This window comes from Pteronotus mesoamericanus, unplaced genomic scaffold (genome assembly GCF_021234165.1).
Source record: "Pteronotus mesoamericanus isolate MK-2021 breed Mesoamerican mustached bat unplaced genomic scaffold, CSHL_Meso_final contig_116, whole genome shotgun sequence".
NCBI classification, from domain to species: Eukaryota; Metazoa; Chordata; class Mammalia; order Chiroptera; family Mormoopidae; genus Pteronotus; species Pteronotus mesoamericanus.
In genome coordinates this window covers 32,876,704-32,888,855 of record NW_026555027.1, presented here as the reverse complement: position 1 = coordinate 32,888,855, position 12,152 = coordinate 32,876,704, and the positions used below count along the sequence as shown (strand labels likewise).

At 32.8% G+C, this 12,152-nt stretch overlaps 1 protein-coding gene across 1 annotated transcript in view; it reads right to left on the bottom strand.

The window, feature by feature from the left end:
- PRKCI (protein kinase C iota) overlaps positions 1–12,152 on the bottom strand; it is a 61,309-nt gene that overhangs the window by 25,144 nt on the left and 24,013 nt on the right. Inside the window, exons 4-8 of the mRNA XM_054580477.1 lie at positions 10,422–10,472; positions 7,226–7,311; positions 5,959–6,099; positions 3,250–3,304; positions 2,088–2,146 (exon numbers count right to left, since the gene is read on the bottom strand). Coding sequence (XP_054436452.1) covers positions 2,088–2,146; positions 3,250–3,304; positions 5,959–6,099; positions 7,226–7,311; positions 10,422–10,472 — 392 coding nt within the window. The remainder of the gene's footprint in view (positions 1–2,087; positions 2,147–3,249; positions 3,305–5,958; positions 6,100–7,225; positions 7,312–10,421; positions 10,473–12,152) is intronic.

Here is a 12,152-nt window from a genome sequence, read left to right as displayed (position 1 = left end):
TGAGAGACCCATTTCAGATCAAAGGCACACACAGACAACATAAATGTAAAAGGGGTGGAAAAGATACATCATACAAATGGAAACGAAAATAAAACCTGGGGTAACAATACTTATATCAGATAAAATAGACTTTAAAACAAAGGCTATAACAAGAGACAAAGAAGAGCAATACATAATAAGGCATCAACCCAGCAAGAGGATATAACCTTTGTAAACATTTATGCACTGAATGTAGGAGCACATAAAAAAACAATCTAATTAAAAAATGGGCAAAGGACCTGAATAGACATTTCTACAAAGAGGACACAGAGGTGGCCAACAGACATATGAAAAAATGCTCAATGTCGCTAATCATCAGAGATGCAAATTAAAACCACAATAAGATATCATCTCACACCTGTCAGAATGGCTATCATCAATAAATCAACAAACGGGTGTTGGCAAGGATGTGGAGAGAAGGGAACACTGTCGGTGGGGTTGCAAATTGTTGCAGCCACTATGAAAAACAATGTGGAGGTTCCTGAAAAAATTAAAAATAGAACTACCTAATGACCTAGTGATTCCGCTTCTGGGTATTCAAAGAAATCCAAAACACTAATTTGATAAGATGTATGTTCTCTGAAGGATTAATGACAATAGGTAATATATGGAAGCAACTGAAGTGCCCATCAACAAACAATTAAAGAAGTTGTACATAGATACAATGGAATATTACTCAGCAATAAAAAAGAATGAAATCTTACCATTTGTGATAGCATGAATGGACCTAGAGTGAATTAAGCTAAGTGGATAAGTCAGTCAGAGAAAGATGAATACCATGTTTTCACTTATATGTGGAATCCAATGAACAATATAAATAAACTAACAAAGAGAAAACAAACTGAGGGTTGCCAAATGGGAAGGGGGTTAGGGGGCTGGGTGAAAAGTTGAAGACATTAACAAGTACAATTGGTAGTTACAAAACAGTCACAGTCATGAGGATGTAAAGTATAGCACAGGGAATACAGCATATGGTGCCAAGTGGGCACTGGATTTAGGGGAAGCACTTTGTAAATTCTAAATGTCTAACCACTACGCTGTACACCTGAAATTAGTAAAAATAATATTGAATGTCAATTGTAATAGAAAAAAATGGTTAAAAAAAGGATGTCAAACAAGCTAAAAGAGGTGAAAAAGTAATGATGAATAACTGAAAAGGCAAGAAAAGTAACATAAATAGGTGAGATAGAGAAAGCATAGTAAAATGACGGATTTAAACACAAATCAGTAATCAGTTTAAATATAATTACAAAACGCTGGCCATGTCCTGATGATTGTTTTAACTGTGTAATGGATAGAGGGGCTTTATTATACTATCTTGCACACTTTTATTTATGTTTGAAATTTTCCGTAATAAAAAGTTGGGTTTTTTAAAGGTAACCAAGAGTAAAATATTACCTATTAAACATTAAAAAGTGAATGAAAAATAGGGAGGTAGTGTGAACTATATCTTTCATGACCAGAAATAGAGTTTTAACATTCAAAAACAGAGGTATAAATATTATGGATCCAAACGGAATGACTAAAAAGGGTTGCCTCTCAGAAGTCAAAGCAGGAGTAAAAGTTATGGAGCATGATAAATCTGTCTTACTCTAAGCTCTTCTAAAAAATTTGGTTATCATTTTAATTAAATATTTTTAAGTAAAATTTTATTTGGTTTTAAAAACTGATAAAATGTTTAATAGAAAAAATAGTGGCAACTGAGATGTTTAATCATTTATACTTAAATAACAATTAGCCCATAAAATGGAAGGATCTATAAGTATATTTAAACAATAATGCCAAGCATTCTAAACACCATTCTTAAATACACTATAAATTTTAGGTTATGGTATCTTCATATAAAAATAAATTATTCTACCAGATCATTTCTTAATTTAAATGAAATTAATAACTTAATTATTAGATTAAATCAGAATAAAAGTCTAGAATCATCAAAAAAAAATTCCTGATCTAAAATCTAAGCAAGTCAGTTTGTCATATGTTTACAATGTCAAGTCTCATTAAAGAGCTAACGGCATAATGCACAATAAAACTAATTAACTTACCTCCTTTTCTTCACCAACTTGGTCCAAACTCTCATGACTTGAAGGATTATATGGAATTACTAAAAACCCAATCCCAAACATAAAAGAAAAAAAAAAAAAAAGCATCCATTAACTGAGTTTGATTTACACTTTTTTCTTGATTTGATTATTTTAGTTATTATTTCTAGTCTTCATCATTTAAAACTAAGTCTCTGTCTTACTAACAAAAGTGTATGTAAATACGAATTAAATCCTAATCTTTAATGAGGATAAAGAGAGCATGAACCAATTAGTAGCCAAGTCCCGATTTTAGCAAATATTTTTGCTATTTTAAAAATATTTCTCTTCCTTACAAATTAATCAATTTCTCCCATAAGGGTGACTCTATAAACCCTATTTAATTATTTCAGCATGACTGAGGCATGGAGGTAGAGGGTCTCTGGGTTTCCGGTCCTCACTTCTTTCACACTCAAAATGTTCCTAACTACTGCACCACACGGGTCAAATGAAGAACTGACAAAAATTCGACTCCAGGCTTCTATTCCTTGAAGCCACTTGTGCCCCGTGCCCCAACCTCCCAAAAGACTACATTTCATATAACCAGCTTCTCCTATGAACAAGAGATTGCATTCTGTCTTTTCAGAAAAACTCCTTGCTTTACCTTCTTGATTCATCCCGTATCAGGCTTCTCTGTCCCAATTAATTGCTCTTTAAATTTACCAGGTACACATTTAAGGTTTTGTATCTATTTGACATTTCAATTCACAAGATCATTTTTGAATTTTTTATACTGCATCTCTCTTTTACCTACACTCCACTCCAGATAATAACGCTTTTAATACAAAACAAGTCACTTTAACATAGTCAACATGACCCACAAAAATCAGTATGTTTTCATTATTGAAAAAAAACACGAGGTCTGCTAAATGTAAAGGGGCCTCAAAAGAAACTTATGTAAATTAGAGGAAATAGTCATTTGTTGTAGTTTACACAGTTGTCTTTTTAAAATGTCAAATGTATATGTTAAATATTGTGATGGTATTACCACCGCAAAAATATGGTTACCTAACTTATATTTGGGAAGTACAGAAATGTTTTTAAACTTGGGTGGAAGAGTCACCTAAAGAAGTCATTGACCGACACTCTGTTCATGAGCAAAGGTTCAGGGCAGCATCGCTCTTACCTGTTTGCGCGTGATCTGAGTGCATGGACGACTGGTCCATTGGCATCATCGGTTCCTAAAAACATTTCCAAAGAAACAGTGACTTAGTGGATTCTTTTTAAATCCCGATATCCCTACAAATCCAGCAACATTACTTTGATAAGACACAGCATATTAAAATTTAAATTTGAAAAAATATAACAAGTGACAATTATATTACTATATTTAATTTACCTTTAATTTTATTATATGAAACCATATAATATTCCTGTAAAGGAGGTAATGTCAATTGTACAGATAACAGAAGAAACACAAAGCTAATTTCAGATCATCAAGTAGAAATCAAAATTAAACACTTATCATTTTTACTCTGATACTCTGATTTCTCTTCTACACCACGTAATCTTCTTTTGAGCTCCATATACTCACTTAAGTCTCTGCGGGAGTCTCTAGTATTTGACTTCTTTAGCTGAGGCCCAGAAACAGACTTCAAGATGTCTATAAACCTCTTAAAATTATACATATAATTTTGTGGGCTTCCCATTTTTCTGAAATTTCTCTAAGATGTCAGTGACCCCAAAAAGGATAAGGAATACCTCCTAGAAACTGACTTAACCAACTGCCAATAACCTCAGGATAATGCTTATTCAAACCAAAATGTTACTGATTCATTAATCTTGAACCCAGGTTTAATGAATATCAGCAAAAAAAGGTAAACTTGAGAAGGAACATTAATTATACTGTTATAATCTAAAGGCTGCCTTAAAGATAAGCTCATGAGTTTTTCAATGCATTTAGTACCCATTCTAAATATAATTACTAACCCTGTCTCTTTTTCCTTTTACATTTATAAACTCACACAAGTCATCCATCACCTAAGAATATGCACACAAATACCTATCAATAGTTACCTGTAGAAATTACGTTTGCAATTTTTGGCCTTCTGTTTTTCCTTAAGTTTGGACTTTCACCTCCCTAACTCGTACAAATCCACTTCTCAGCTTTTATGAACTAGCTACATAATTCTAATACCAAAGAGATACCCTTAATAACCTACTTTCACAAAGTTCAAATAAGTTACTATGAATAAACATGGTATAATCATTCTAGAAGAAAATTTAGAAAGCTGCATCCAGATCTTTTTAAAAAGACTCATTGTTTTACCCAGTAATCCTACTTCTGGATCATTAAGGAAAGAATAACATTTATTTACCAGAAAGTTCATTATGATTTTCTTAATAGGAAATTTTAGAAAACTCACCTTTTTTACAATGAACAGGTTAAAAAAATTATGGTATAACGTATAACAAAATACTATGCTAAAAATGATAAGGCTATAGATAGTTAAATATAGAAAGATGACCAAAATATATTGCTCAGTAAAAAAAATGGGTTAGAAAATAGTGCATATGTGGTCTTGCTTTTGTTAAAAAGCATGTAAAAGAACGGGACAGCCAAATATTATGTGCCTTCTGATAGATAAGCACTCAACTTTCTATGAAGTAGTCTCAAAAACAACCCCCAAAACCCAAAATCTAATCAAACCCCTAGATCCAACTATAATAAACAGAAAATAAAAAGGACAGAGAACATTTAAACATAACCACGAAAAAGCAAACAGAAAAATTATGCAAAACTTTAAATGACAATACAGTTTCTTCTGCACTTAAATTGTAAGGGAAAAAAGAGTGAGAGCAACACACACACACACACAGAGGGAGAGACAGACAGAGGAAGACAAAGAGAGAGGGAGGAAACCGGTATATTAAAAATAGCTAAGACATATCAATCAACTGCACATATGGACTTCATCTGGATCCTGATTCATAATGAAAACTAAAAACAAAATAACATTTTTGAGGCAATTGAAATTTTGAACATTGCCTGGATGGATATTTGATATAAAGAATTTGTTTTCAGTTTTTTTTAGAGTCCTTATCTTTTGGAAGTACATTCTGAAATATGTCTGGGATTTTGTTTCAACAAAGCACAGGGTTAAATGGGTGGGGGTGTAGATGAAACAAGATTAGTCATGAATTAATAACTGTGGAGCAGGGAGACTGGTATATGGAAGTTCATTATACTGATCCATCTACTCTTAATATATGTTTAAATTTTTCTACATGGAAAAATTTTCAATGCTTATGCATATAAATTTGCACAGAAAAAGTTCTAGAAAGATATACACAAATGAAAATTACCTTTAGATGGTAGATTTCATGGGGAATTTTTACTTAATTTTTATTTCTGTTCTCTCTTTCTATAATGAACATGTTTTAATCACATATTTAGAGCAGAAAGTGAAAAATAAAAATTATAACGCAGAAGTTCCCCAGTAATTTGACACTCTAAAGAGCAAACATGAAGATTCTGACTGTTGTCACCTGATCTCTGCTTGGTGTCGACACTAGAATGGCGGTAGTTATAAAACTCACGAATTTAGCTTAAAGAAGAGAAAAAAATCTCTTACACGGTTCTCCCTATATCTTCCTAATTTAGACCAGAGGATTCTGTATCAGGCTAAACAGAAAAGTTAACTATACCCTACAAATTTGTAATGGCAATTCCTAAATTCACAATATGTGAGCTGGACTGAGAGTATTCTTACCCAAATTCTGTAACAACACTGGTGAGTTGTGGATTCCTTAACACACCCGCTATGTTAGCCCTTTGTTCTAGTAGTGTTACCGAAAATGCTCTGTTAAAAATAAAGAGACAACTGTGTCTTACTGGTGGCAAAGAATGGCGCCCACATTCAATTGTGACAAGTTTGTGGCACTTCTTGTGAACCAGGAGTTTGCAGTTGATGCACTTATATCCCTGGCGTCCAAGCCCCCATATTCGGTCAGTACAGATGGCACAGTGGGCACGCTGGAAAGAGTAAGTCAACAGAATTTAGTGGGGAAAAAAGGTGGTGACCGTAATCATTCTCCAACAGTTTTCTCATAAAACAGTGTAAATATAAGTGGTTTTCTTCTCTAACTCAATTCTCGTCATCATACGTTACTTTTCTTAAGCTACGGTGGTCAGGGAAAAATAAACAGAAAAGAGAGCTTGTGTAAAGACTTAGTGAAACTTGTGACCATGTTGTTTTCTGTTTTAAGTCCAAGAATTTTCACCCTTCATATAATTAGGTTGAGAGTAATAAAAATAGGAAAAGTCAGTTAAACTTAAAAACACGGCAGAAAAAGCTGTACAAGGACTATCAAGCAAAAATAAACCTTCTAGACTGTTCAGAGGTCAAACCAAAGCCTTGCTCTCTTAAAAAGCAGTAACCAAAGTGACTTTTCGCTTCAAAGCTTTTTAAGTATCAGTGCTACTGGGAACAAGAATTTAGGAACCTCGGGTGGTGACCTCTATTTACATTAATGAATAAGAACATGACATTAGTTTTAAAATGGAAATGGGAATCCACAGATTTATTTACAGTTATTAAGAATAGTTAAAAACATGAACTTCTGGAGATAAACTGCTTTCAGATCTTGGCTCTGCCACTTACTAGCTCTGTCATCTTGAGAAAGTTATTTAACTGCCCTGCACCTCAGGATCTTCATTTACAAAATGGAAATATATAGTACATATCTCACAAAGTTGTAAGAATTAAATAATATATGCCAAGCATATGGAAAAGTGCCTGATACTGAGTAAAAGCTAGAGAAGTGTTTGTAATTTTCTAAACAGTGAAAATTAAAATTACAATCTTAAATCATTTGCAAAATATATCTTGCCTATTTTCTGGGTGTCTTGAATTATATGAAAAAATCCAACTGCCTCAAAGCTAGGGTAACCATAGAATTAATCATCAGATCAAGAACATTAAAAGTGAAAGAAGATTCTAGTAAAAATTACCTCAAGAAACCAGCTATACTGCAAAAATTGGGAATGTTAGGTAACTTTACTCCTTTTAAAGGGAATAATAAGACTACCTTTCTTTCCTAATAGGGAGGAGGAAAAATAGATATCTCAAATCATCAATATTCAACAAACTAAGGTTTACCCTGTTGAAACGCTTGGCTTGAAAAGTGTGGCCATTTGCACAATAAAGCTTCCTCCAGCGGCGAGCACCTCGGCGGTAGATGGATTCTGAAGAAAGATTAAAAGTTTAAAAAGAGAGCAAGTGTGAATACAAATTATTTTGTTATAATTAAGTCTACAACTTTTTTCACGGTACTGATTGCAAGAAAAAATTATACCAATAAAAACTTGAAAGTGAAAAAAATAGAACAGATTCCTCAACGGAATAAAGCTCATGGAGTATAAATGTTTCAGTAACTATTATTGCTTTTCTGTTTTTTCATTTTTCCCCAAATTCTAATTCTGAAAAAAATTTAAATCCACAGAAAAGCTGAAAGAATAAAGCAATAAACAGTTGCATTCTTCACCAAGATTTACCAACTACTAATGTTTTGCCACATTTTGCTTTCCAATTTTAATATATGTGCTACTGAAGGCAGAACTTGCTTTTCCCTGTATTTACATATCCACTTTTTTTCCCGAATCTGCAGATATCATAACACTTTAGTCTTAAATTCCCACTGCCTGATATTATAGACATTCTCCCTTAAATATCCATGGCCTGAGATTAAGGACATTCCCCCTAATTCTACTTCAGCACAATACCATTACCATGTCTTAGAAAATTAAAATTAATTTTGTGTTACCTAATATACAGTTCAGATGCAAATTTCTCTATTTGCCTTCAGTGTGTCATTCAAAACTTTCTTTTTCTCTCAGGGATCTAATCAGGAATTAGGCATTGTTTGGATGCTATACCTCTTTTGTCTCTGTAATGTATGCTAAAACATTCACTCTGCCTTATTTATTGTTTGCTTTTCATGATGTAGACTTTTTTTTTAAGTCTAGAAAATTGTCTTAAATTCTACATTCTGGATTTATCTCTTTCCTCAGAGTCAGTATTAAATACTTTGGCAAAAGTAATGTACAGGTGATGTGCATTTTTTATTGCATCACATCAAGAGATACACAAATGTCAGATTGTTGGCTCCCACTACTGGTGTTCACTCTGTTAGACACAGTGATTGCTAGTTCTCTTTACTATAAAGATATGTTTTTTTTCTTTTGTAAGTACTCTTACAAATATCTAAGGGACATTTTGTAATCACAAGAATATTCTCTTCCCCAACAACTTTTCATCTAATGGTTTTTACAGTAATACTTTTCCTAAACAAAGAGCTCCCACAAAATCAAATCTGGACCACCTGTGTAGTTTTGGTTACGTCAATCACTATTTTATACACGTATGTGTGTGTGGGTGTCTGTATAGTCTATTAGTCATCAATACTAATATTCCACAATAGTAGGTAATATTGTGGAAATATTTCATTAGGTTTGTAAGCTCATTTTAAAGCAAATGTAACACTGAGTTTTACTATTTAAAATTAAGATAGAAAAGGTCAGTTGAAATGCTCTGAATTAGAAATCTCAATAGTATTATACAGACCCTTAAATATTGATGTTTTATTTTTAATTATTTATTCTTTTAGGAGTAACCAGAGCAGAAAGTTACTGTAAATAATATCTTAACCTAAAAGAAATCCTACTTCAAAATCTTTCAAGAGCTACAAATTGATATAGTTAAATTTAAATATGTTAATATTGGCTAGGAATTAGAAGAGCCTAGAGACCACATTAATGGTTATTAATTTACTCCATGCTCTAGTTTATTAATATTTATATACTAGGGAAGGAGTGGTGTCAAAATCTCCACCAGCAAATTTTAAAGAGGTGGAAGTGAGCATGAAATATAGTGAAAAGTTAGGAAATACTATTTAATCCGGGAGGTGTTACAGGCCCACAATAGATTGGAAGATAGGACTCTGGAGCCAAGGTCTGCTATGGCGGCAAGTCTCTCAGGGCGTGGACTTGGTTAAAGAGAGAACAACTGCTGCTTCAACAGCCCCCGGAAGGCAGCCTAACTGGCTTTATCTATCTGACACTGGGAGTCCAGAGAAATAGTCATAGCTGAATCCAAACCTCAATTTTCCACTACTGCTCAGAGTTCTACCTATTCTTTTTATTTCCCAATTTTCCTGTATAGTACATGGTCCCCGTTTGACTCAATACACAAACACCCCATAGTTCTTTAGTTTTCCCTTTTACCAAGTTGCATGAAGCATCATAGAGTTAAAAGTTAGAACTACTTCACTTAATTCAAAATAAAACATTTACCATAATTCCTTCTAAAGTCATGGGTATGTACAGAAACCACTAATGAAAATGAGTTGCCTAATACCCACAATTAATTACACCATATATCAAAAGCAATAACCTATGATCATATTATATAAGTTTGCATACTTTTTAAGATTTTACTTACTGATTTGAGAGAGGAAGGGGGGAAAAGAGTAAGAGGGGAGAGACAGAGAGACATTGATTTGTTGTTTCACTCACCCATGCATTCCTAGGCTGATTCTTGTATATGCCCTGACTGGGGATCAAACCCACCACCTTGGTGTATCAGGACTATAGTTCAACCAAGCTACCAGCTACCCAGACAGTGACATAAGTTTGAATATTTAATTTACATCAGGCCAAACAGTTCTTTGACTCTTTCAATTCATTCATTAATTGTATCCAATAGCTTAGACACTCGAAAGGAAATCCTGTAACAATTCCTAAGGATGCACACTGAAGTATTTAGAGGTGAAGTGTTATGTCAGTTACTTATTCTCAAATGATAAAGCAAAAAATAAGTAAAAATAAAACAAGTGTGTTTCTTATGTATACACATGTAATGCATATGTGTGCATACATATCAATATAGAGACAGAGCAAACACAGAAAATGTTAAGAATTGGTGAATTTAGGCAAAGGATATATGGTTATCTTTGTTTTCAATGTTGTTTCAACTTCTCCATAGGTCTGAAAATTTCCAGGATTAAAAACCAAGAAGACATGACTTAAAATTAACTTAATTTTATTTCAAATGCGTAACAGATAATGATGTCAGTGAGTTATGACTAAAAACTTCCTTATTAAAAATAAATAAATAAAAACTGCCTTATTAAGATTTGGCAAAATAGAGTTTAGGTGGTTGTTAATATATGTCAAATTAGACTAAAGAATGGAAAAGAAACCAAATGAATTAAAAGTTTTATTTCTAATTTCCTTTCACTTGTGCCATTGTATCATAAATAACTTTATTCAAAGGTAGGAAGCATATAAATACTCACTATCTTCTCCTGGACAGGGCATTCCAGGACGCTCTGGTACACAAGGAAATACTGAAATAAAAGAAATTAAATATAATACGGCATATTTAAAACGTACAAATTACACAGAATTTGAAACCCAAATGTAAAAATATTGACCCAAATTTCACTCTGACGTTCTCTTGACACAAGATACGTACATATGGTCCATATTGTTTTTAAAGAGATCCACTTTTCCAAGGCTATCTAAAAACCGTCTTCACAAAAGTGAGCATCCATAAACAACGCATTGAAAGCTCAAATCTCATACCAGTCAGTGTTACATCATTAATTATTTTTGTCCTTAGAGAAATCACTAACTACTATTTCCTTAAATCTTGGTTGCAATGACAAGTTTACCACAATGAAGAATTAAAATTAAATTACAAAAATATATACAAATATGAACATAAACTTTATAGTTCTTTAAAAGATGTATACTACACTTAGGATAAATTATCACCAGAAACAGTACCCAAATGCAAAATGTAAGTGTTATCTTAGGAATTATATATTTACATAAAAGATAATTCAGACCATTTTTTTATAAAGAGATAGAGTATAAAGGAATAGTACGTCTACAGACATTTAGTCAGCTATTTGTGGTCTGTGGTGTACAAAAGGACATGGTTTAATAAAGAACACAAAGTTAGAGAAGCACAGCTCGTTAAATACTGTTTTTAAAAGTTGAAATAAAACGTAACTTCTGAAAACAGATCTGTGATATAGTATAAAAAGTAATAAAACTTAAAATAAATTCTTTAATACTATTGATCAATTGTTTCTTTAAATATTCATTGCAGTTTTATTTTAAAAAGAGATGACCCCTGAAATGCAAGACTTCTAAAGTCTGCTAGGATCTTAACAAGTTAGATTACGGATCCTTTGGGAGTCACTATGCCAAATGCTTGAGGTAGAAAAAAAGTCAAACTACTGTTTTTCAAAAAACACGCTATATAAAAAAGTGTAAGGGAATTATAACAAGGTACTGAAATGATTTGTTATACTTAGGGGAAATTTATATCTGTTTCTTAGAGAGTTCTCTTGGTCTCCTAATGCTTCCCAAATGTTCCATAAAAAACTGCCATGTATTGTAATTAAATGCAGTACATTAATTGAGTTCTACGAGATTAAAAAAACAAAAACCAAAAACTGAGGAGTAGCATGGTAAAATGAAAAGAACACAGACCTGGAATCAGAATACCTAGCTTTACAACACAGGTCTACATTGTACCCGTGACATGGTGGCTGGGTTTAGTTTCTTCTATACCACTGCCCACCTCTCAGGCTTGCTGAACTTTAACACACCAGTGTCTATAATAACTATGTAAATAGTTTCACAGTTAACCCTTAACAAAAGAAAGGACATTTAAGATGCCTTACCTTTAGTGATCATTATTTGCATAAATTGCAAAACTGCAAGGGATCAGTTAGATTCAACTGGGCTCTCAATTCTTAACCTCTATCCTAAAGTTTGCTGTGCAACACTAAGTTTTAATATTCAAGGAGGCATACACAAATAACAAATTTCCCAAAACTAAAAAAGCTGATTGATTTTATCGTCTCTAGAAATTGAGAAACTACTGAATAAGGACAATCACACACAATGAGGGATAGAGTTTGAGAGAATGACATCAGTATTATGTTTTAAATTGGTCAAGAATACAGGTGTTTTGTTTTTTTAATTATTGCTCTAGAAGAGTGAGAAATGAC